The sequence below is a fragment of the Lactuca virosa genome, chromosome 5 (genome assembly GCF_052849685.1).
Source record: "Lactuca virosa cultivar CGN04683 chromosome 5, Lactuca_virosa_CGN04683_v6, whole genome shotgun sequence".
NCBI classification, from domain to species: domain Eukaryota; kingdom Viridiplantae; phylum Streptophyta; class Magnoliopsida; order Asterales; family Asteraceae; genus Lactuca; species Lactuca virosa.
This window is the reverse complement of record NC_136430.1, coordinates 403326099-403347109: the sequence shown is the minus strand read 5'-3', so window position 1 is coordinate 403347109 and position 21011 is coordinate 403326099. Positions and strand designations below refer to the sequence as shown.

Below are 21011 nucleotides of genomic sequence, written 5' to 3'. Positions count from 1 at the left end.
CTCAAAACCACCACCGTAAGGTGGTGGCCGCCGCCGTGATCCGTCGTTGACCACCACTACCCGAGGTGGTAGTGGGTGGTGTCCGACTAGCAAAACCCTAATTGACCTAAGGAAACCCTAATGGGCTTAAAGATTTAGTTTTGGGCCTATTGGGCTATGATTGGGTGGGAAACCCTAATTAGGGTTTAGAAAACCCTAATTTTGGATATAGGGGCCTTGGACTTATTGGGACCCACATTTGGGCCATTGGAATGGAATTGTGAATTACACTCAATCATACCATATGATTTATCTAGTAAAGTGATGGACTTAATGGATTAAGTCCTTACTGGGTTAAGTGAGAAACACTTAACCCTAATTGTCATTTTATGTGAAACCCTAATTTCACTTGGGCCTTGAGTTGGGCCTTTCTATTGGGTTTTAATAATTGGGCCAATAATGGGCCATCCAAGAATGATCATATGGACTAGAATATTTAGATGGGCTTTAAGGTAAGGCCCATATGAGGGTTTGGGCCCAATTTGGAAAATTGGGCCATAGTTGGGCCTTGGATCATTATTAGACTTTTGGGCCTTTGGATTGGGCCTTGGGCTTGAGTCAAGCTATGTTAGGGGTAAAGTAGTAGTCTTTTACCCCAAGCATGGATTTATGGATATGTGTTGGAACCCAATCATTAATTGGGTGTTATTTTGATGTTGACAGATTCGGGAATCTGTCATCCAGCAGCTAGGGTTTTGTCAGCGGGACTTCAGCAGTGTGAGGTGAGTTCTCTTCCAGTAGGAACGGGTCTAAGTCCACAATGTCGGCCCGTTTAGATGATAGTAGTTCCAGACTACGGTCTGATGTCGGGGCGGTCCCGAGAAGAGTATATGTATGCTTGATGTCTTTGTGATTCATGCATGTTGTGTGTTATGTATTCCGGGGCAAGCCCGATGCCGGGGTAAGCCCGATGCAGAAATAGCTTATATGTTATGTGTGCCAGAATTTGGTCCGATGTCGGGGCAAGCCCAAGGAAGTTTGTTATGTTTATATGTTATATGCTTATGTGTTATGTGCTTGTTGATATGATATGTATGTCGGACTTCGGTCCGATGCCAGGCGGGGCCCGATGCTGTGGGCAAGGCCCAGTATGTGTTATTATGTGTTTATGTTATTTGCATTATTGATGTGTAATGTGTTTATATGTATACCAAATTTCGGTCCGATGTCGGGCAGAGCCCGATGTAGCGGGCAAGGCCCAGTGTATGGTATGTGGTAGTATAGGGAGAATCACTAAGCTTCGTGCTTACATTTTTCAGTTTTGGTTTCAGGTACTTCAGTTTTGAAAAGAGGAGATCGGGATGATTGCAGTGCACACACCATTTGTTCGGCCTGGGATGTTCATACTCTGATATATTTGACAGTTGTTAAGATATTTTGAGATACAATGTTTATGATTTTTATATGACGTTTGATGATTATGGTTTTATTAATGGTTTAAAACGAAATTTTTGGGCTGTATTTTTGGGATGTTTCACATCCCCTTCCTTTTTAAGGGTAAGATTTATGTTGCTTTGGGTTCCGCACATCGACTTGTCGAGTCAGAGCCACTGCTTTCTACACGATGAGTTTGAATTGTTCATAGATTGATTTTTATTATTTTATATATTTTGTTCACTCTTTCGAAGAGCTTTTGTCTTGTAGTGGATTTTTCGCATTAGCTTTACGAATAGCACGCTTGGACAAAGAGCATGTATGAAAACTCTTATAACCATATCGTCGTCTCCAACTGGGCATTAAAGGGAGATTCCTTTGAAACTGGTTAGGTATAGTTTCGCCTTCCATATGATGAGAAATTAGTATGGTGTGGTTTTTGGAGTGGAACTTGAATTGTTGCATGAAATGGTGAATTCTCGATTAAGTTGTTCCCAGCTATGAATGTTGTCGATTGCTAAGCTTTTAACCCAAAACCGTGTCGATCCCCTCAATATTATTCGAAATTTTGTTCACCAAAATTTATGGTTGAGCTTTAAAGGATGCATGTGTATCTGGTAAATTTATACGTAATCATTTGGATCTTTTGGTATGGTAGGCGTGTGTCGAGTGGTAGTGTGTAGCTTAGCAATTTGATTGCAAATGGTGATGAATCGTCTGTGTCTTGGCCTAACATTTCATGAGGGATTTTCTGGCCTTATTTGGGATTGGTTGTGTTATCATGAGTAGGTTGATTTGTTTTGTAAAATACCTTGACCGAAAGCTTTGGTAATCAAACAAGGTTCTGGAGATGGATTTTTCTTGTGGGTGATGGTATTAACTCTTCCGCCAATGGTGTTGTTTGTATCATAGCTGACATTGAGACGGTGTTTCGGGATTGGTTGGTCGTAGGCGTAGGTTAAGTAACTAATATTGTTTCTAGGTTTGGGAAAGTGGGTAATGACGGAGTTATAGGTGTTGATCATGGGAGGTTGGTAGGTGGTGTTTCCTAGAATATTAACATTGAGTGGATGGTGTTATGATTGGTTTCACCATTTTTCTTGTCACCCATGTTTCATGATCGTAGTAGTTGTAAAAACGGATGGAACCAATGATACAACCAAGTCTCGGAGGGAGATGATTAAGGATGGGTGGCTAAAAAGCTTAAAGTCTTCTTGCTTGAATTGGATGTTCCGAGACATGTTAATCACAAAAAAAAGAGTGCGGTTAGTCGTAATTTGTAGGTATGTCCAAGGATTACGCTTCAACACCCAAGTTAGGTTGTGTACCAAAAAGAGTGTATGATAGTGATACAGAGAGTTTGGGAGTGAACTGTTACTTATTGATACCTCTTATTGGGGAGGTATCTATAGTGTTGGTGAAAGGGACAATGTTTGGCATAGTGTATTATTTTTGTAGTTCTATTGTGCATGATTTTTGCAAGTGATTGTGGGTGGTACACGATCCCTTGTTGGAATTTGGAGGGACGTATCTGATGCTTCGACATTGCTTTGGGTTCAAGTGTCGCAATCTGACTCAATCCTTGCTTTGGCTCCTAGGGTGTGGCTGCTCGCCTAGTTTTGGTATACGTTGGTTGGGTCAGTGGTACACACATGCATACATACATAGTACATACATGATACACCATCCATCCAGTAGATACGTATGTATGCATGCGTTCATGCAACACACGCACACAAACACACAAATACATACCCTTTTTAAATGACATGTCAGTGCGATGTTTGAAGTTTGTGGGATTCGGACCTTAAGACCCAATTTATTTTGCAGTGTTCATATCCCAAGTTATCACCACTATGTCATATTGATTTTTGGAGTGTTAAAAATGTTATATAAATGTTATAATTTTAAAATGTTATGATTCAAAATGATACAATTAAGATTAAGGATTAAAATATTTTTTAATCAAAAGAGATTAATTATCATAATATTTTATATTATAATTTGTGGATAATAAAAAATTAAGAATTATAAGCAATTTGGATCATAAGATATTAAGTTTGAAATATAAAGATATTAAGTTTGAAATATAAAGATATTAAGTTTAGAAATAAAAAATTGATTATAAGTGAAAAATTAAAATCTATTAATTTATTTTTTTTATTGTTGAACTGGTTTTCATTTCTTATCAATTAAACACATTATAGATTCCATGTTCTTCACATTCCAATTCATTTGAAAGTTTAAATGTATTTCTAAAGCATTTACCGATTCAGACATTCTTAAAACTTACTTATGGATTATCATCTAAAGTTGTACAAAATTTAATCGATTCAATTCAAGCCAACCAATCTAATTAAAACCAAATCACATATCCAAATGTAACGCCGATCGAATCGGTTCCAAATTTTTATTATCCAACTTGGTAAGCCCTGATCAGATAAAGAATTAAATTGATCCAATCCAAATTTTATTCAGTTGGATCCATCCAATACTTAATATCCAATTTAAATTAATATGATAACTTTAACAAAAACATAATGAAAAATAAATAAATAATATGTTTTAAAATAACTATTGTACTTTGGTTGAACTTCTCATCTTTGAAGTACATGTTTTTTTAAGAATTCATGAATATATATTGAGGAGGTTGGTTATAGTTGTATATAGTGCAAAATTAGACCGGATTGGTTGTATAAAAAACATTGGATTACTTTGAACCAAATATGTCAATTATCAACTTTTTTCAAAAAAATAATATTTTTTTTCGTAATATCATGTTCAAAACTTTATACACACGACAGCAAACAAGCAACAACTAAACTGTCCTCAAATTAGGTTGAAGCCCACCATATTTCACAAGAGTTTGCTTTGTATGAGACTATGAAAATGCAGCTGCAATGTGAGAAATGCACGATGAAATCGATTTCAAAATGCTCCTGTTTCACCACAACTATAATAATCAATTTTCTTGCAACAAAATATGGTTATTTTGATCCTAAACAATCTTAATATTAAAACCACAAGTTCAATGATCAATTTTTTAGAGTTAATTGCAATAAACAATAATGTACTTTCATTAAGTTGTTTATTATAGCATTCTAATTCATATCTTTTTACATCATTATATGATTTTTTTTAAGTATAATGTCTTGATAAGAAAAGAAAAAAAAAATGAACGTTCAATGCTATAATTGGGTAGATTTTTTAAAGTATAGTGCCATAATAAAAGGGTAAAGTTTACCGATTAGGAACCGAGCTCAATCCTGTTGCAGCCGATTCAGGGACAAAATCGTCTTTTTGGGTAGCAGTGGAGACAAGTCTCTGAAATTTTTCAGTCAATTCTTCATAAGACTCTACATCTGAAGGTGGCACTTGTTCAATTGCAGATCTTAAATGATCCATTCTTACTTCCAATGCATCATGTTTCTCCTGACATAACAAACAAACATGTGTCACTAATTATCACTTTTAAGAATCTTGATTAATGAGTTTCACAAACCTCGATAGCTGCAACAGCAGCTTCGCGACAGATTAGAGAAATGTCTGCCCCTGTACAGCCTTTAGAAAGAGTAGCCAATTCATCAACGCATAAATCAGAACTGCAACTCATTTTTTGCAGATGGATACTGAAAATCTCTTTACGATCTTTTTCATTTGGTGGGCCCACATATACGAGCCTATCGAAACGCCCTGTCACATTTGTTATTAATAAGAATGGATTTTTGAATTCGGTGTGTTTATATTTATATAAAGTTAGGGTTAGTTTATACCTGGTCTCAAAAGAGCAGAATCGATCTTATCTGGTCGATTTGTAGCAGCAATAACAGTTACATTAACTCTCTGGTTCAAACCTAAAAAAAAACCAACAAGTTGGATGATATTTAATTATATGATACAAGTCACGTTGTACTGTGTTTGGCATACATTGGACTGGGACTAATGTCAATGAGACAAAAAAATTGCAATTTTTTGTCCCACCCAAAAAGGTTAAACAAGGTGGGACTGGGGCTCGCTCTCGATATCACGTCTATGAAAAAGACGTGAATGCCCTTACCCTCATCATCAAAAATATCCCTAGAAAGCTTGTCCAATTCAATCCCGTCCAGTGTGAAGGCTGCATTTGTTACACTGGACTGGACGGGACATGACTGGACAAGCTTTTTAGGAATATTTTTTATGACGAGGATAAGGGCATTTACGTCTTTTTCATAGACGTGATATCGAGAGCGAGCCCCTGTCCCACCTTGTTTAACCTTTTTAGGTGGGGCAAAAAATTGCGATTTTTGTCTCATTGACATCAGTCCCAGTCCAATGTATGCCAAACACAGTACAGCGTGTTGTGTCGTGTAACAAAATGAAAAAAAAAAAATCAGGGTCCTATTTACCATCTAATTCAACAAGAAGCTGACTCATAACACGATCAGAAACCGAAACCCCGTCATTTTCCTTTCCACGGATATTAGCAAGACCATCTAACTCATCAAAAAACACAATGGAAGGCGCGTTAGCCCTTGCCTTTGCAAACAAAGACTTTACAGCCTTTTCAGATTCACCAACCCATTTGCTAAAAAGCTCTGGGCCTTTCACCGCAAGAAAATTCAATTTGGCTTCAGATGCCACTGCACGGGCCAAAAGGGTTTTGCTGCAGCCCGGGGGGCCAAACAACAAAACCCCGGTTGGTGGGCGGGTCCCGATTCGCCTGAAAGCATCTTGATGCTTTTGAGGCCATTCTACTGCTTCCATCAACTGCATTTTAACCTCTTCTTGACCACCAACATCTTTCCAACTAACCTTCGGAACCTCAAGTATCACCTGATTATTTAAACAAATCAAAACAATAAGAATAAAAAAAAATGTTTCTGCAAAAAGGTTATTCTTCCAGCAACCCCTGAGCTGGCCCACACTGTCAGTGACCCAACTTTTTTATAATACCTCTCTCATGGCGCTTGGTCTCACTTTAATTCTTGCTTTTTCAAAATCTTCAAGAGACACACTCAAGTTTCTAGCCAACCAATCACTTTCATTGATTTCCAGCTGCAACTCTGAATTGGATAAAGATGAACACTCCAAATTATTCTCAGAAAACAAGCCTTTTGTATCATCTGAACACATGGAAACATTCATCTCATTATCGGGATGGATTTTATCACGAATCTTGTGAATGTTTCGCCTAAGACAAACAAATGCAGCTTCATTACAAAGGGACGCCAGGTCAGCACCCACAAACCCATGAGTAGACATGGCCAAATGGTGGATTTCAGTATCTGAAAGATTGTGTTCTTTTTCTTTGAGTAGAGTAAGTAATATATCATAACGTTGGTTTGGAGATGGAACACCTGTATAATATTGAAACAAATAGAAAAAAGATTAGTAAAAAAAATATTCATCGAGGGCATTAACGTCTTTTTCATACCTATTTCGATTTCCCGGTCAAGTCTTCCGGGACGTCTGAGAGCAGGCTCAATACTATCAGGCCTATTAGTTGCAGCAATAACAAGTAAGCCTTCAGTTCTACTAATTCCATCCATCAAATTCAGTAAAGTTGCAACAATTCTTTCAGAAAGCTCTTCACCTCCTTCTTTTCTTGATGGAGCAATGGCATCTAACTCATCTATGAATACCTACAACCACAAACACAAAGTCACAAACACCTTTTTTAAACAATGATGAACAAAATAGATGAAAAAGGTTGGAATACATGATGGAAAAAAGAACTTACCACAGAAGGTGTAGCATTGGTAGCTGAATCAAAGACTGAATGTAAAGCTTGCTCACTTTCACCATAAAACTGACTAACAATTTCAGGTCCATTTATGGAGAAGAGATTGACACCAACATCATTTGCACATAATTTAGCCAAACAAGTCTTCCCTGTGCCAGATGGACCATGAAGTAGTACTCCCTTTGTTGGACGCAAACCCATACTTAAAAAAAATAAGAAAGTGTAAATAAATTTGAATTCAAGAGCATATAAGTTAACAGAAAGTGGATATAAAATATACCTTGAGAGAGAGTTCTTAATTGATGATGAAACAATGATATCTTTCAAAACCGTATACTCCTTTGATAAGCCTCCCAATTTTGGAATATCAGTTACTATATTATCTTTACAATCCTCGTTATACAGATCAAAATTCATTTTCTCACAAGTTTCCACTTCAGAACTCTGCGAGAAAAGATGAACTTTTGTCCCATTGTCGATTAAAAAAGCTTTACTTTCTTTATCATCATTATCATTATCTTCAGATACCTTTACAGCACTTAAGACCTTAAAAAGACAAATCTCTGAAAGTATTGGAATTACAACAAGATTCCCGTGAAGTAAATGGCGGGAATTCAAGAGTGATGATGTACAAGTTTGAAGAAGCTTCTTTCCAACTTCATCCTCCAAGACTTCTTTTATGTTATAAGGATTGAAAGATTGATCTGACACTGTCTCTGTATGTCTTGGTGAAGTCGGTTGACTAGAAACAGGAGAATTCAATTTTGACCGAGTCAACTGTGGTGTTTTTGGAGATGAAATATTCCCGTTTTCATGTTGGTTGTTGAGTTCGGATGGAAAGTTGAAAAGTTTATTGCTTTTAGTAGTAAAGCTGTTCTTTGAAGAAACTAAGGATAAATGCAAGTCTTTGCACTTGTATATTGGAAAGGAATTATTCCCATGGTTGACAGGGTAAACAAAAATTATCCTTCCAGAAACTGGATAACCCATGGCAGAAGAGAGGGTTGATGATAATCGCACCTCATTTTTATGAACCTAAGAGTGAAAAAGTAAAGGAAACAATGCAAGTTCAAACTTCAAAGTAAGTAATATATGTCTTATTATGTATATAAAAGTAGTTCACTATTGTTATAATAGAGAAACATGATTGTTTTCAAACCTTACGAGAAGGGAAAACTGTAGCTAGAATGAAGTAGTTCCCTATTTCATTAGCCATTCTATCATTGAACCCATAATGCCCTGCACATTCATCCACCAATGAACTAAGAAGGTGAACAGAGAAATCTCTCCTTAAAGAAGCAAGTGAGACCTGTTGATGAATTCATATAACTATTAAACCACAAAAACAAAATAGGAGAAATTAGTTGATGTCAAAGAATAGCATTAGTTACAGTAACTAGGCAGAAGAAACCAAGACATTGATGTTGAACGAAAAGTGATCCGCATTATTGTAGAAGTAGATACTTGTTATCTTGTAATAATAACGAAAGATACAGACAATTGTGCGTATATCCTTCTATAAGTAACTTTAGAAGTTAGCAATGGCAACAAATCAACAATATGATGGAACTTCCAAGAAACTTCATTGGTGTAGGTAAGGGAATAGGATACTTAGGGGTACTTGGATGTGAGTTTTGAAAGTAATTATTGCAACTTAAAGATTCAGAATCAGATAATCAGTTGATTAAAGCTATCAAGTAAATTCAACAGTTGTCTTAAAAGTTAGTTTTCTTAGAGCCACATCTTCCCTGCTTCGCCAAATTTGATTACTTTGACCCTTCAATACTTCAAGTCACAGTGATCGGTTTAAATAACAAATGATGACCGTTTTAGGAGAAAGGGAATCCCACAAACCAAAGTTCTACTAGAAAAAAATGACAACGAATAAGTTATACTTACGGATACAACCGAACCAGGAGTGATAGAAGAAGCAATCATGGAGGCTTCTGAGAGCCATATTTTACACGTTTTGGACTCAATTCCACCAGAAGCATCTTCAACGCTTCGACAAATCAAAGCAGAAGTACCAATAAATGAAGGGTATTTGGTAGAAGTCTCTTCGAGTGAGCGCAATAGTAATTGTTCGTCATCTTCACCATTATAACTTGGGTTCAGATTCGAATATGCGGATGAACTACTGAGAGAAGATGGTGATGTTGCATCTGAATTGGAAATTTTTTTTGACTTGGTGTTCTTCTTACCCTTCGGAGGCATTGTTTCAAACAGACCAAGGAGGGAGGGAGGTTGGGGTTTCAGGTTCCATTAAACCCAAAAGGGCAAAAGGGGGGTCTTTTTTTGGAGAAAATCCGTATATTGCAGATTTGCCCCTTCTTGTTTTCTGCATGACCATTTCTCCCCCTTTATGCTCTTCAAATATATATTTTTGTTTTGTTGGCCATCGATGGTAATGAACAATGACGAATCTAGAACAAAAATCACATGATTCTTAAATTAAGTAAATCCAATAAAAAATCAAGAACACTTGTGTGTGTGTGTGTGTGTGGTGGGGGGGGGGGGGGTCGTGTACCTTAAAAAAACTGGACCAACCAGTTCAACCGGTTAAAATCGATCAGGAACCACTGATTAAATTTTTTTAAAAACCGACTGAAATATAATTGAAAAACCCGGTACGATTTAATGAAAAACTAGTTGATTATTAATCCATTGATAAAGCAGCGAACGGAGATTGGGAGTCTATGGCATGTGGACTTCTTTTTATAAGATCAATTTATTTATTGATTAAAATTTTTAGAGTAACGATTAAGATCGGTTAACTTTTTGTTATCATTCTCATTATTTAAAGTAACAAATTGTCTTTAATAACTTATTTTTTTCTCCTTTTAAAATGGTTTTTTAAAACACTTTTTTTAAAACAAACTTAAGATAGGCCATTTATTTTTTCTAAGCTAGTTCCTAATTTTTCTACTATATATATTCTAAATGAAATTGAAATTTTAGATAGGTCTTAGGACCTACCTTTTCCCTTGGTAGATACGTCATTGGTAATGAAATACTTCTTTTTAGACGACACCAATAGCTAATCGGCTATGCACAATTGAAATATGTTGACCATCTATTAGGTTGGGGCCTAGGGTTGTCTTTGTCGAGCGGCCTCAAACTCCACTAAGGATGATGGTTGTAAAAATTGTGAAAATTGTTACCGATCGTTAATCGCCAAAGGTAATAAGCATCAAGTATAATAGAGTTAATACGTAATATTTATCAAACTATGACAAAATACAAGTTCCCTATAGGAAAAATCAACGGAATCATCTGTAAATCGTAAAAACTAGTGATATATATATATATATATATATATATATATATATATATATATATATATATATATATATATACACGTCAACGTGATCCCGAAAATATAAATTTCGCAAGAATCTGACACAGTATATGTGAGATATGACATTTATAGTAAATGAATATATACAGTAATTAAAAAGTTACAACGACGAAAACTACAAGGAGATTTGTTGACTTTTGGAAAAAGTCACCAACTAGGCAATCGTAGTACTAAGTAGGAATTATGAGGCAATGAACGCCTAAAACAGAAGTCATATGAGAGAATTATGATTTTTTATAAAATCATAACGGTAATAAAACTAATCGAAAAAAGAAAGTAAAAACTAGACAAAACGACCAAAAGGAAAGTTGTAGAGAATGACGAGATCTACACGAATATATAAGAGTCATTGAGAATGAAGTTCGTATGCGAGATTTACGGAATTTCAAAGTTGAATTTTTACCATCACGCGCGTTCGCGCACACCTAACACTCGATACGTCTAGATACGGGATGATGCGGCACGCTGAGGGGCGACACATGGCAGCATCATACGGTTCACGCCCATTTGCACGGTGCGCACTCCAAGACTTGCTATAAATAGCAAGCTTCGACAGATCATTTCCTTACCCCTCTCATTCGTTCTCTTTCTACCTCGATTTGCGTGCCACTACCGTCACTCAACTCGAATAATGGTTATACTAAGAATATCTATTTAAATATAATTATATAATAAAGCATTGAGATTCCATTCATGTCATAAGTATATAGTTTGACCGTATCCAACTAACATGCATTGAGGTCATTATCAGTTAGTCTGCTCTTAAAAGCACTCATTTCCTCAAGTATACCCTTCAAATACGGATACACTAATAGTATATAAGATGAATGAGAATTACGAAAGCCCTAATACCTAGGAATACTAGAACACTATTTTTAAAGAATCAGAATACTTTTGCAACATAACAAAGTTATATACAAATAATATTTCCAAAGAGTAATATACAAAACCTGTGAATTCATCAACATTATGTTGACCTCTCAAAACCACATGTATTCCTAGGAAACCGAGTGACAGAAGATTGCATCTCCGGAAGCAGTGGTTAACCGACAAAGTTACCGAAGACCTACCATCATTATAGCTACGCCTAGCTGTTAGGGCACCTTTTGTAGTAGAAACACTAGTACTTCCAAAACCTTTTCCGATGTAAATGATTACGTATATATGGAAGTGATATTTATGTTACATATTGTTTTGTAATGTTTTACTAATTGAAATCTGTATAATTCGAAAACGAAAAAAATGTCTAAAGGAATTAAATAACTCGAAAATATTAAAGTTAAGTCCAATGTGAAATGACATGATCGCTATTGTCAAGACTACGAGACAGTCTTAGGTTAGCCTATGTGTAGCTATGTAACATACACGTTCGGTTATCGTGTTATGTAATTTTAAAAGTGAATAATATTATGAAATATTATATAATTATGAGTATTGAGTTCTAACGGATAGTTTTTACTAGAAATGAAGTAAAACTATGTTTAGAATCACTCGGAAAATATTGGAAGTCTTAAGAGATTCCAATCTAATATTGAAATTTAATGAAAATATAAAATTTGAAATAAGTAAAATTTTATTATTGAAAGTTGTAGAGAATCTCGTTAGAAATATTTAGGCGAAAACCTCATCGAAATCCGAGTTATAACGAAGAAGTTATGACCAATCGAAGATCCGCGACAGAACCGGCACGGCGCCGAATGACGTAAAAAGTGAGTTTTTGATAAACTACTTTTTAGCCTTGGTGATCTAAATGAAAGTCGTAGTATTTGTTAAACCGAGAATTTTGCTAAAAAGAACGCCAAAATCTGACTTCGTATGAGGAAGTTATGATTTTTCTAAGTTTCAGCTTAGCAGTAGACAGCTAAAAACTCGAATTTTAGATCGAGTGATTTTTAGCCGACACAACCTAAACGAGAATCGAAGGTCTCGTCAATAGTAGTACAACGGTAAAAAGACAGACGAAAACGGACATCGGATGAAGAAGTTATGGATTTTTAACGGATTTTCATGTCCCGGTCTGTTAAAAATAATAATATTAAAAATAAAGTCAAAATTAGCCAACGAAGTCTAAACGAAAGTTGTAGAGCATAATTTTCCCTACGCGTGCATATAAAGAACGTCAAAAACGGAGCCCGTATGCAAAAGTTATGGATTTTAGAAGTTCGGGGTACAAAAATCAAGAAAAATACGAAATCCGAGGAATTTCGCATGGCTGGTGTTCGGCCACGTCACCCTCGTCTGGATCTCGCCCCGTGTCCGCCTCGTGTCCAAACTAGCTTAGTTCACCGATGCTCTGTGCAGCCGAGACTCCGACGCGTGTCCGATGACTCCTCGCATCTGAGGCGCTGGACCAGTCCGAAGCCGACGCGTGTTGCGCCGGTGTCCGAACCTCGCACCCTCCACCTGGCCTTCGCTGCTACTGCCACCTGCCCTCCTCCGGATCCAAGCTTCGCCTATAAAAGGGAGGCTGCGAGATCTCCCGGGTAATTTTTAGGAAATTGCCACTTTTTACCCCCAAATCAGTATTTTAGCTATTTCGACTTCCCCCGAAGCCCCGTAATCATTTTCAACACCCGAAACACTCCCCGAAGTGCCCGAGAAGCCCGAGAAATTTATCTTTTCGGTTTGAAGCCCAACCCTCGCAAGGCCCGGTTTTCAATAAAGCTCCCGGTTTTCATTGAAGAAAGTCAATTATAGTAACGAAGTGATGCCCAAATTACTATTTTAACCCCCGATTAATCCACGGTGAGTTCAATATATAGGAACAATTGTATGTTATGTGTTATATGTGCTATGTGCTTTTCAGTGTTATTATTCCGGGTTATTTTCCCGTGTCATTTTTATTTCTGCTATTTATGATAGCAAAGCTATACCTTTGACCATGTGATCAGTGAAAGGACTTAGATTCACGGTGGTACTGGTACGTAGCCTCTGGCCATGTAGAGCATGTCTCCGTAAGAGAATGACTTATATTCTATGGAATTGACAGCTGGTTAGACAGTGCTATAAGCCTGAAATCTACTGAAATGTTTAAATCAGAAAGTGTATGTCTTCTGTGCCATTTGGGCCGAAGCTTTATTGATGTATATCAAGTATGGAAATTGTTATGTCTCATTGATTGTATATCTTTGAATCAAATCATTGATTGATATGGAAAGTATGTCATATGATACTCATCTGCCTTTGTTGTTCCTTGTTCCTCTTTGCTTCTGCCATATTGAAGTATATATATGGATAACGTTATATTGTATCTATTATTGAACTCACTAAGCGTCACCGCTTACCCCTCTCAATGTTTAACAATTGCAGGAGATAAGTAACCAGTATAGTCTTATACTGTTGCAAGATTTAGAATAGGTAAGACTACTTCTTTGTATTTAGTATTCATGTATGTATATGAATAATAGATTCCTGGATAGTTATGTAATATATTAAACTTAAATAGTCGGTTTGTATCCAGTCATTTGTAATCAAATTATCAATGTAAAATATTATTTATGAATATGCATGTAACATGTTTTTGGAGTAACAATATTGTGAAGTATGAAAGTTTTGGTCTTTTAGAAATATGAAAGTTTAGAAAGGGGTTCTTTCAAGCTAATTTATATTAATCATATTCACATTTAACAAAAAAATTTACATTTTTTTACAAAAAAATGTTTATAAAAAGCTTTACAAAAATAATGATTATATAACCTTATATGTGTTATATAGTTATATATTTGAATTATAAAATAATAATTATAAAACCTTATCTATATTAAAAGAACAAAAAAAGGAAAATATGATTGTAAGTGAATTAAGTTAAGAATTATGATTATAGCGACCATGAAATCTTTAATAAATATAAACAAAAGAAATATTAAAAAGAAAAACATTAAAGAAATATATTTGAACAAAACGTGACAAAAAATCTAAATCATAGAAATATAAATAAATTAAATAAAAATAATGATAAATAATAGACGAAGTTACATAAATGGTCCCTATTGTTGGAACAAAGTACATAAATGGTCCTTATGGTAGGAAGGGCAAATGTGTCATTTCACAAGAGACTTAACTAAAAAAGTTAACACCGTTAGCCAAAAAGATCGTCTTTGCAAGATTTTGAAACCATAAGGACCATCTATGCACAAAATTTGTCACAAGGACTAAAGTTTGTCAAGTGTGTCAACCACAATGACCATTTATGTATTTTTGTCAAAAAAAATTCTCAAAATTCCGAAATTGTTCATTGGGTTTCGGACTTGTTTTTGAAATTATAGAGTTTTTTTTCGAAGTTCGAGATTTTAGTTCGAAACAGTTCAAAAATTGTTCATTGGATTTCAGACTTGTTTTTGAAATTGTAGAGTTTTTTTTTCGAACTTCGAGATTTTAGTGCGAAATGTCAGTCCAAAATATTTTTTTTTTTAGAAAAATATTTTTTTCTATGATCATGATACATATTCTAGATTTGGTGGTTATTTTTTCCAAAAACATTTTTTCTTTTATTTTACTTCAACTACACATCGTTACTCAATTTCCCTAATAATTATAATAAGTTAGATATTCATCAAATATATTTATCCGTAATTTTTAAACAATTTGGTAGGGTATTTAGGCGTTTCCCTGAATTGAATTCTCTTCCAAATGAACTTTGAGACCTAAGATACAAGATAAAGATAGGATTGAGTACATATCTTCCATTGATTTATGTGACGTGGGTTCGAATTTTACCCACCACAAGTTTTGTCCTACCATAATTGGGATAAGGAGTCTAACTTCCCTTGTAGAATTTTCCAATTTCTTCCTCCGCCACACCATATATATACTTTACGCCACTTCGAATGCTACAATGTTTGAAAAAAGACGCAGATTTTACAAAGACGGAGAAGATAACAAGCTTCAAGTACTCCGATCGTCAGGTAACTCTTGTCATCTGTTTTTCGTGGATATTTATTCATGGGTTCGAGAGTCATTGTGGTTTCAAATCGCTGAAAGTCGCTGATTTCTTGAATATTGCCAATTTGAAGTACGAATTGTCGGTCTAAAGTCCAAACCTTTTGTTGATTGTATATGATTCCCAGGTTTTATGAATGTGATTGTAACATGAATTCGTTGTAAGAATTATAAAGTAGTCCTACTCCCAAATGAATTCTATTACAGTATGTAGCAAATGTACCTTAGCTGCTAATGCGAAAATAATTTTTGTTTTCCATACTTTCATTTTAGTGCTTACTTGGGTTGAAATTGATTCGATAATATTTCGTATCCAATGCTTGCAAAATTTGGGCTATTTTGGACTTATTTTGAAAATGAATTTAGAAATATATTTTCTGATGAATATCGTGCTTACAAATTGTTCTAATGATTACATTTTTCCATATTCAATACTAGTTTGGTACTTCTGTTTTGATAATGACCTCAGATAAGTTTTGAAAATTAGAATTCAATTTCTACCTTTTTTAATTTTTTTAAGGTGGCATTTGGAAGCCAACAAACTGGCTATGGCTCTTTCTCTTCACACCGTATTTCTCTGCAAAGAGGAAGCCCTCAATTTATATGCAAGATCACCATGTAATGAAAGGTTTCAGAGAAGTGGACAAGCTCCTACCAACATAATCATGATGAAAATTCGATCCAGCAATGGATATTTTAATTCTTTCCGGTTGTTTAGATCTTATAAGACCATTTCTTTGTCAGATTCTAGCCATTGCAAGGATAAATCTCAGATATGCAGCATTGATACAAGTTTTGAGGTACTTCTTCTATTGATGTCAACCTTGTTCTTTACTTTGAACTCATAACTCGTTCTATTTATAGGAAATAGAAAGATTTGATCTTAAAAGGGGCATGACTTTGATTCTTGAAAAGCAATGGAGGCAATTTGTACAATTGGCTATCGTATTGGTTTGCACATTTGTTATCGTTCCCAGAGTTGATGCCGTTGATGCTCTTAAAACTTGTGCTTGTTTACTCAAAGAATGCAGGTATATATATTTAATCTTAAAAAACTCGTACTAATTTATATTTTATGCTCAAAAACCTTGATTCTCTTAAAACATAGGATTGAGCTTGCAAAATGTATAGCAAACCCATCTTGTGCGGCAAACGTTGCATGTCTACAGACGTGTAACAATCGGCCTGACGAGACCGAATGTCAGGTATAATCTGTCACTGTCAATGTCACTCTGTCACTGTATTCTAGAATACAGTAGTCAAACAAATCTTGATTCTTACAAATTCATTGGCTTCATGTGGACAGATAAAATGTGGTGACTTGTTTGAAAACAGTGTGGTGGACCAATTCAACGAGTGTGCGGTTTCACGAAAAAAATGTGTGCCCCGGAAATCGGATGTGGGTGAATTCCCGGTTCCGGATCGTAATGCAGTGGTTCAAAATTTTAACATAAAAGACTTTAGTGGGAAGTGGTATATAACAAGTGGTTTAAATCCTACATTTGATACATTCGATTGCCAACTTCATGAGTTTCATATGGAAAATGATAAACTTGTTGGGAACTTGACATGGCGCATAAAAACTTTGGATGGTGGTTTCTTTACTCGATCTGCTGTGCAAACATTTGTTCAAGATCCAGATCTTCCTGGAGCACTATATAATCATGACAATGAGTTTCTTCACTACCAAGATGACTGGTAAATTTCTTTCAATTCTTTAATTTTCACATATTCCCTCTACAAACCCTAACATCAACACGAACACAAAAATTACTTAATCCAAACTCAAATTCACATCTAACAGGTACATATTATCTTCCCAAATCGAAAACAAACCCGATGATTACATATTCGTATACTACCGGGGTCGAAACGACGCATGGGATGGATACGGTGGGTCCGTGATCTACACCCGAAGCCCGACACTCCCCGAATCGATCATCCCAAACCTACAAAAAGCAGCCCAATCCGTGGGTCGAGACTTTAACACTTTCATAAGAACCGACAATAGTTGTGGGCCTGAGCCTCCATTGGTGGAACGACTGGAGAAAACAGCGGAAGAGGGCGAGAAGTTGTTGATAAAAGAAGCTGTAGAGATAGAAGAAGAGGTTGAAAAAGAGGTGGAGAAGGTTAGAGATACAGAGATGACTTTGTTTCAGAGGTTGCTTGAAGGTTTTAAGGAGTTGCAACAAGATGAAGAGAATTTTGTGAGGGAGTTGAGCAAAGCTTTTTGGGCGCGCGTTACCGATTAGGAAACTTAGATAAATTTCGATGATTAATTCAGACAATATATATGGTCATATGGATTATGTAGATACTAAGAGAAAAAAAAACTTTTGTATACGTGATAAACGTGTTTGTGATTTGTTTATTGGCTTAAAATTGTAGAATAGCTTTTTTTCTTTATGAAAAAAATTGATTGTCTATTGGTAACCAAGAGGTTCACGAAAAGAGATAATGACTTAAAAGGGTAATATATTTTTCGATTTGTATATATTTGGTCACCAAGTTTTTTTTTCGTCCACATTTAGCCCTTCAACTTGTTAAACTGTACATATTCAGTCTTTATAACCCTTATGACCGTCAGGTTAGCCGGAAAAACTGACTTAATAGGGTAATATATTTCTCATTTTATACACATTTAGTCATTAATATTTTTTTGTTTCAAAATAAGCCATTTTTTGTTTTTGCATTCATTCAGTACTTATGAATGATTTATTTAGGGTTTTTCTCACGACATCTTACATGAGACAATCATTGACGAGGTGTTTGGGACTGTTGATGTTTATATTCATCGCGACCTCGACTGCTTTGTTGCATAAGTCTTGTGGTTTGGCTTAGTTTTGTGTTCTGAACGTCGTATCTTCTTCATATAATATCATATTTTAACGATCTTTATATCCACGTGTTCGTTTTTTGAGTTTACTATAACTTTCGTTAAGATTACTCCCGTTAAAATGTAATATATTTTTACTTACGATTTTATAAAAAAACATCCATACATGCATTCATAAAAAACGTATGGGTATAAAGATCGTAAGTAAAAAAATATATTACTTTTTAATGGGAGTAATCTAAATGAAAGTTGTAGTAGACTAAAATATGAACGCATAGATATAAAGATCGTTAAAATCCGAGATCGTATGAAAAAATTATGACGTTCAAAACACATGACCTAAGCAACCAAGCAGTCGAGATCGTGATGGACATAAATATCAAAAGCCCAAAACATCTCATTAATGATTGCTCAACGTAAGATGTTGTGAGAAAAACCTAAAAAAATCATTCATAAGTACTGAATGAGTACAAAAACAAAAATGCATTATTTTGCAACAAAAAAATTTAAGGACTGAATGTGTACAAAAATATTAATGACTAAATGTGTACAAAGTGAGAAAAATATTACTCTATCAAGTCATTTTTACCTGCTAACCTGAAATAACCGGTCATAAGGAGTGAATGTATACAGTTTAACAAGTTAAAGGGGTAGATGTGGACAAAAAAAACTCAGTGACCAAATGTGTACAAATCGAAAAATATATTACCCTCAATGTTTTAAAACCCGGGTCGACCCGGCCGGTTCAACCGGTTGGACCGTGACCCAAGGAAGAAGACGGGTCAATTGAGAACGGTTTTTTGTAAAAATACGGACCGGATCGAACCGGCTGGGTTTCTCCTAAACCGCGGTCGAACCGTTATGTCGAACCGGTTAAAACCGGATTGACCCGTTTTAATAGGGTTTGGATAGTTGGATACATGTAGCGAACGCCAAAACAACGAGCCGTTTGCGGCTTCTTCAATGTTTTTCAATGTTTAAACTTTGTGGACATCAAATTATTGGTTTTATATGTTTATACATTATGAGGGAAAGTAAAAATATATGAAAATAGAAAAAGACCATAAATCGGGTTGACCCGGCGGTTCAACCGGTTGAACCGGTTGACCCGTGAACCGGTCATCACACCGAGTCAACTAAAAACTCGGGTTTTAAAACATTGATTACCCTTTTAAGTCATTATCCCTTCACGAAAAGACTGAAGGGTCTTGCACCGGTTTGCGGGTTGGGCCAATTTTTTTGGGGCAGGATCGGTCTTGATCGGGTTTTTCTTTCAACATGTAATTGTTAATAGAAATGATGCGTTATTTTCTGTAACATCCCAATTTTCAACACCAAAAATTTTGTTTTGATATAACGATTTAGAAAAACATTTATAGGAAACATCATCGAGTCATATCATTTCATAAAACCATAGTCACATGTCTCAAAACCATATCGTAAAATAGTAACAATGTCAGAGTACAATCCCAAGAATCTCATAATGCGGAAATCCTGTGTGGGTGATGCGCTGCTACCATGCCGACTCCTTCCCCTTCGACGAAAAGGTACCTGAAACAAAACTGAAAACTGTAAGCACAAATCTTAGTGAGTTCCCCCACCGTACCACATACCATATAACAAACATACTGTCAGAGAATTCTGGGGTGCCTGACCTACGCATGTCAAGCCATTATGGGGTGCTTGACCTACCCTGCCAGGCCATTCTGGGGTGCCTGACCTACCCATCGGCCCTTACGACCGTGCCACTGGGGCTATTCCCCCTACTACCACTATCACATAACATCATATCATGCTAGCACATAAAACATATCGGGTAGTAACAAAACTAGATAATTATCACAAAGACAATCACTTAATCAAACAACTCCTACTAGTGGGCCGACATTGTGGCCGTAGACCCACTTCTACTGGAAGGTAACTCATCTCAATGTCGTGCAGTAACTGAACTGTCCTCGGCGTTGGAATCGACTCCTCTCAAACTCCTACACATAACAACCTTCCTTAATTACCATTTCATACTCATAACCCTTTCAAGGGTCAACTCAGGTCAAAGTCAAAGTCAAGGTCAACTCCCTGGTCAAAGTCAACATCCTGGTTGACTCAACTCGCCGAGTTGATCCATCAACTCGTCGAGTTCTATAATTTAGAGAAACTCGAATTCGCGATCGGACTCGTCGAGTTACCCTCTAACTCGTCGAGTTTCTCCTTATGACAAAATCGGGACTTTCCACTTGAACTCGTCGAGTTCTCCTTCATACAAATCGGAACATTTGCTCATTGACTCGCCGAGTTCATCCTTGAACTCGTCGAGTCCTGCTTCATAACAGTTGGGACATCGTCTTGAACTCGCCGAGTTCATCCTGGAACTCATCGAGTTCTTGATCTTCAAGTCCATATTCATGTCCATCTTGTTGAGTCCTCTTCTAGACTCAACCAGATTGCTCAGAAACAGAAAAATTTGGGGAACCATGACCCGACTCGCCAAGTCCTATGAACGACTCGCTGAGTCCCCTAAAAGTCCAAGTCCATACAGTCGATTTCAGTTAAGCTTATTGCATCCAAAGCATAGATTTGGCCTCCTAGGGTCGATATAACACGTAAAGTTACAAACTTTACGTGCATGCATGGGTGTTATGAAGCTAAAACACAAAAAACTTAGCCATAAAGGAGTCCTAATGCATGGGATAGGGCCATAGCTCAATAAAGGTGGCAACTTTGAGCTTCCTCAGCCTAAAAGT

The 21011-nt window shown here is 36.1% G+C and overlaps 2 protein-coding genes across 2 annotated transcripts; one reads left to right on the top strand and one right to left on the bottom strand.

Annotated features, from left to right (window-relative positions):
- Positions 1-4100: 4100 nt before the first annotated feature.
- CIP111 (Cam interacting protein 111) lies at positions 4101-9388 on the bottom strand. Its single transcript, XM_079047564.1, has 11 exons — positions 9038-9388; positions 8298-8447; positions 7419-8173; positions 7136-7340; positions 6830-7037; positions 6349-6752; positions 5802-6228; positions 5187-5267; positions 4916-5106; positions 4658-4845; positions 4101-4352 (listed from the first exon to the last, which is right to left on the bottom strand). Exons 1-11 carry the CDS (start codon positions 9350-9352, stop codon positions 4295-4297), a joined length of 2982 nt encoding a protein of 993 aa, XP_078903690.1. The 5' UTR covers positions 9353-9388; the 3' UTR covers positions 4101-4294.
- Positions 9389-15245: 5857 nt separating this feature from the next.
- On the top strand, positions 15246-17867 carry NPQ1 (non-photochemical quenching 1). The gene is made up of 6 exons (XM_079047562.1): positions 15246-15400; positions 15955-16234; positions 16299-16465; positions 16543-16639; positions 16741-17132; positions 17239-17867. Exons 2-6 carry the CDS (start codon positions 15983-15985, stop codon positions 17684-17686), a joined length of 1356 nt encoding a protein of 451 aa, XP_078903688.1. The 5' UTR covers positions 15246-15400; positions 15955-15982; the 3' UTR covers positions 17687-17867.
- The last annotated feature ends 3144 nt before the right edge of the window (positions 17868-21011 follow it).

Bases quoted from the DNA above. Each gene is read 5' to 3' on its own strand.
- CIP111 (XM_079047564.1), bottom strand. From the start codon at position 9,352: ATGCCTCCGAAGGGTAAGAAGAACACCAAGTCAAAAAAAATTTCCAAT. The intron at 6,753-6,829 runs GTATGAAAAAGA...AATATTATACAG, and splicing joins TGACCGGGAAATCGAAATAG to GTGTTCCATCTCCAAACCAA. The intron at 4,846-4,915 runs GTTTGTGAAACT...TTGTTATGTCAG, and splicing joins CTGCTGTTGCAGCTATCGAG to GAGAAACATGATGCATTGGA.
- NPQ1 (XM_079047562.1), top strand. From the start codon at position 15,983: ATGGCTCTTTCTCTTCACACCGTATTTCTCTGCAAAGAGGAAGCCCTC. The intron at 16,235-16,298 runs GTACTTCTTCTA...TTCTATTTATAG, and splicing joins GCATTGATACAAGTTTTGAG to GAAATAGAAAGATTTGATCT. The intron at 17,133-17,238 runs GTAAATTTCTTT...CACATCTAACAG, and splicing joins CTTCACTACCAAGATGACTG to GTACATATTATCTTCCCAAA.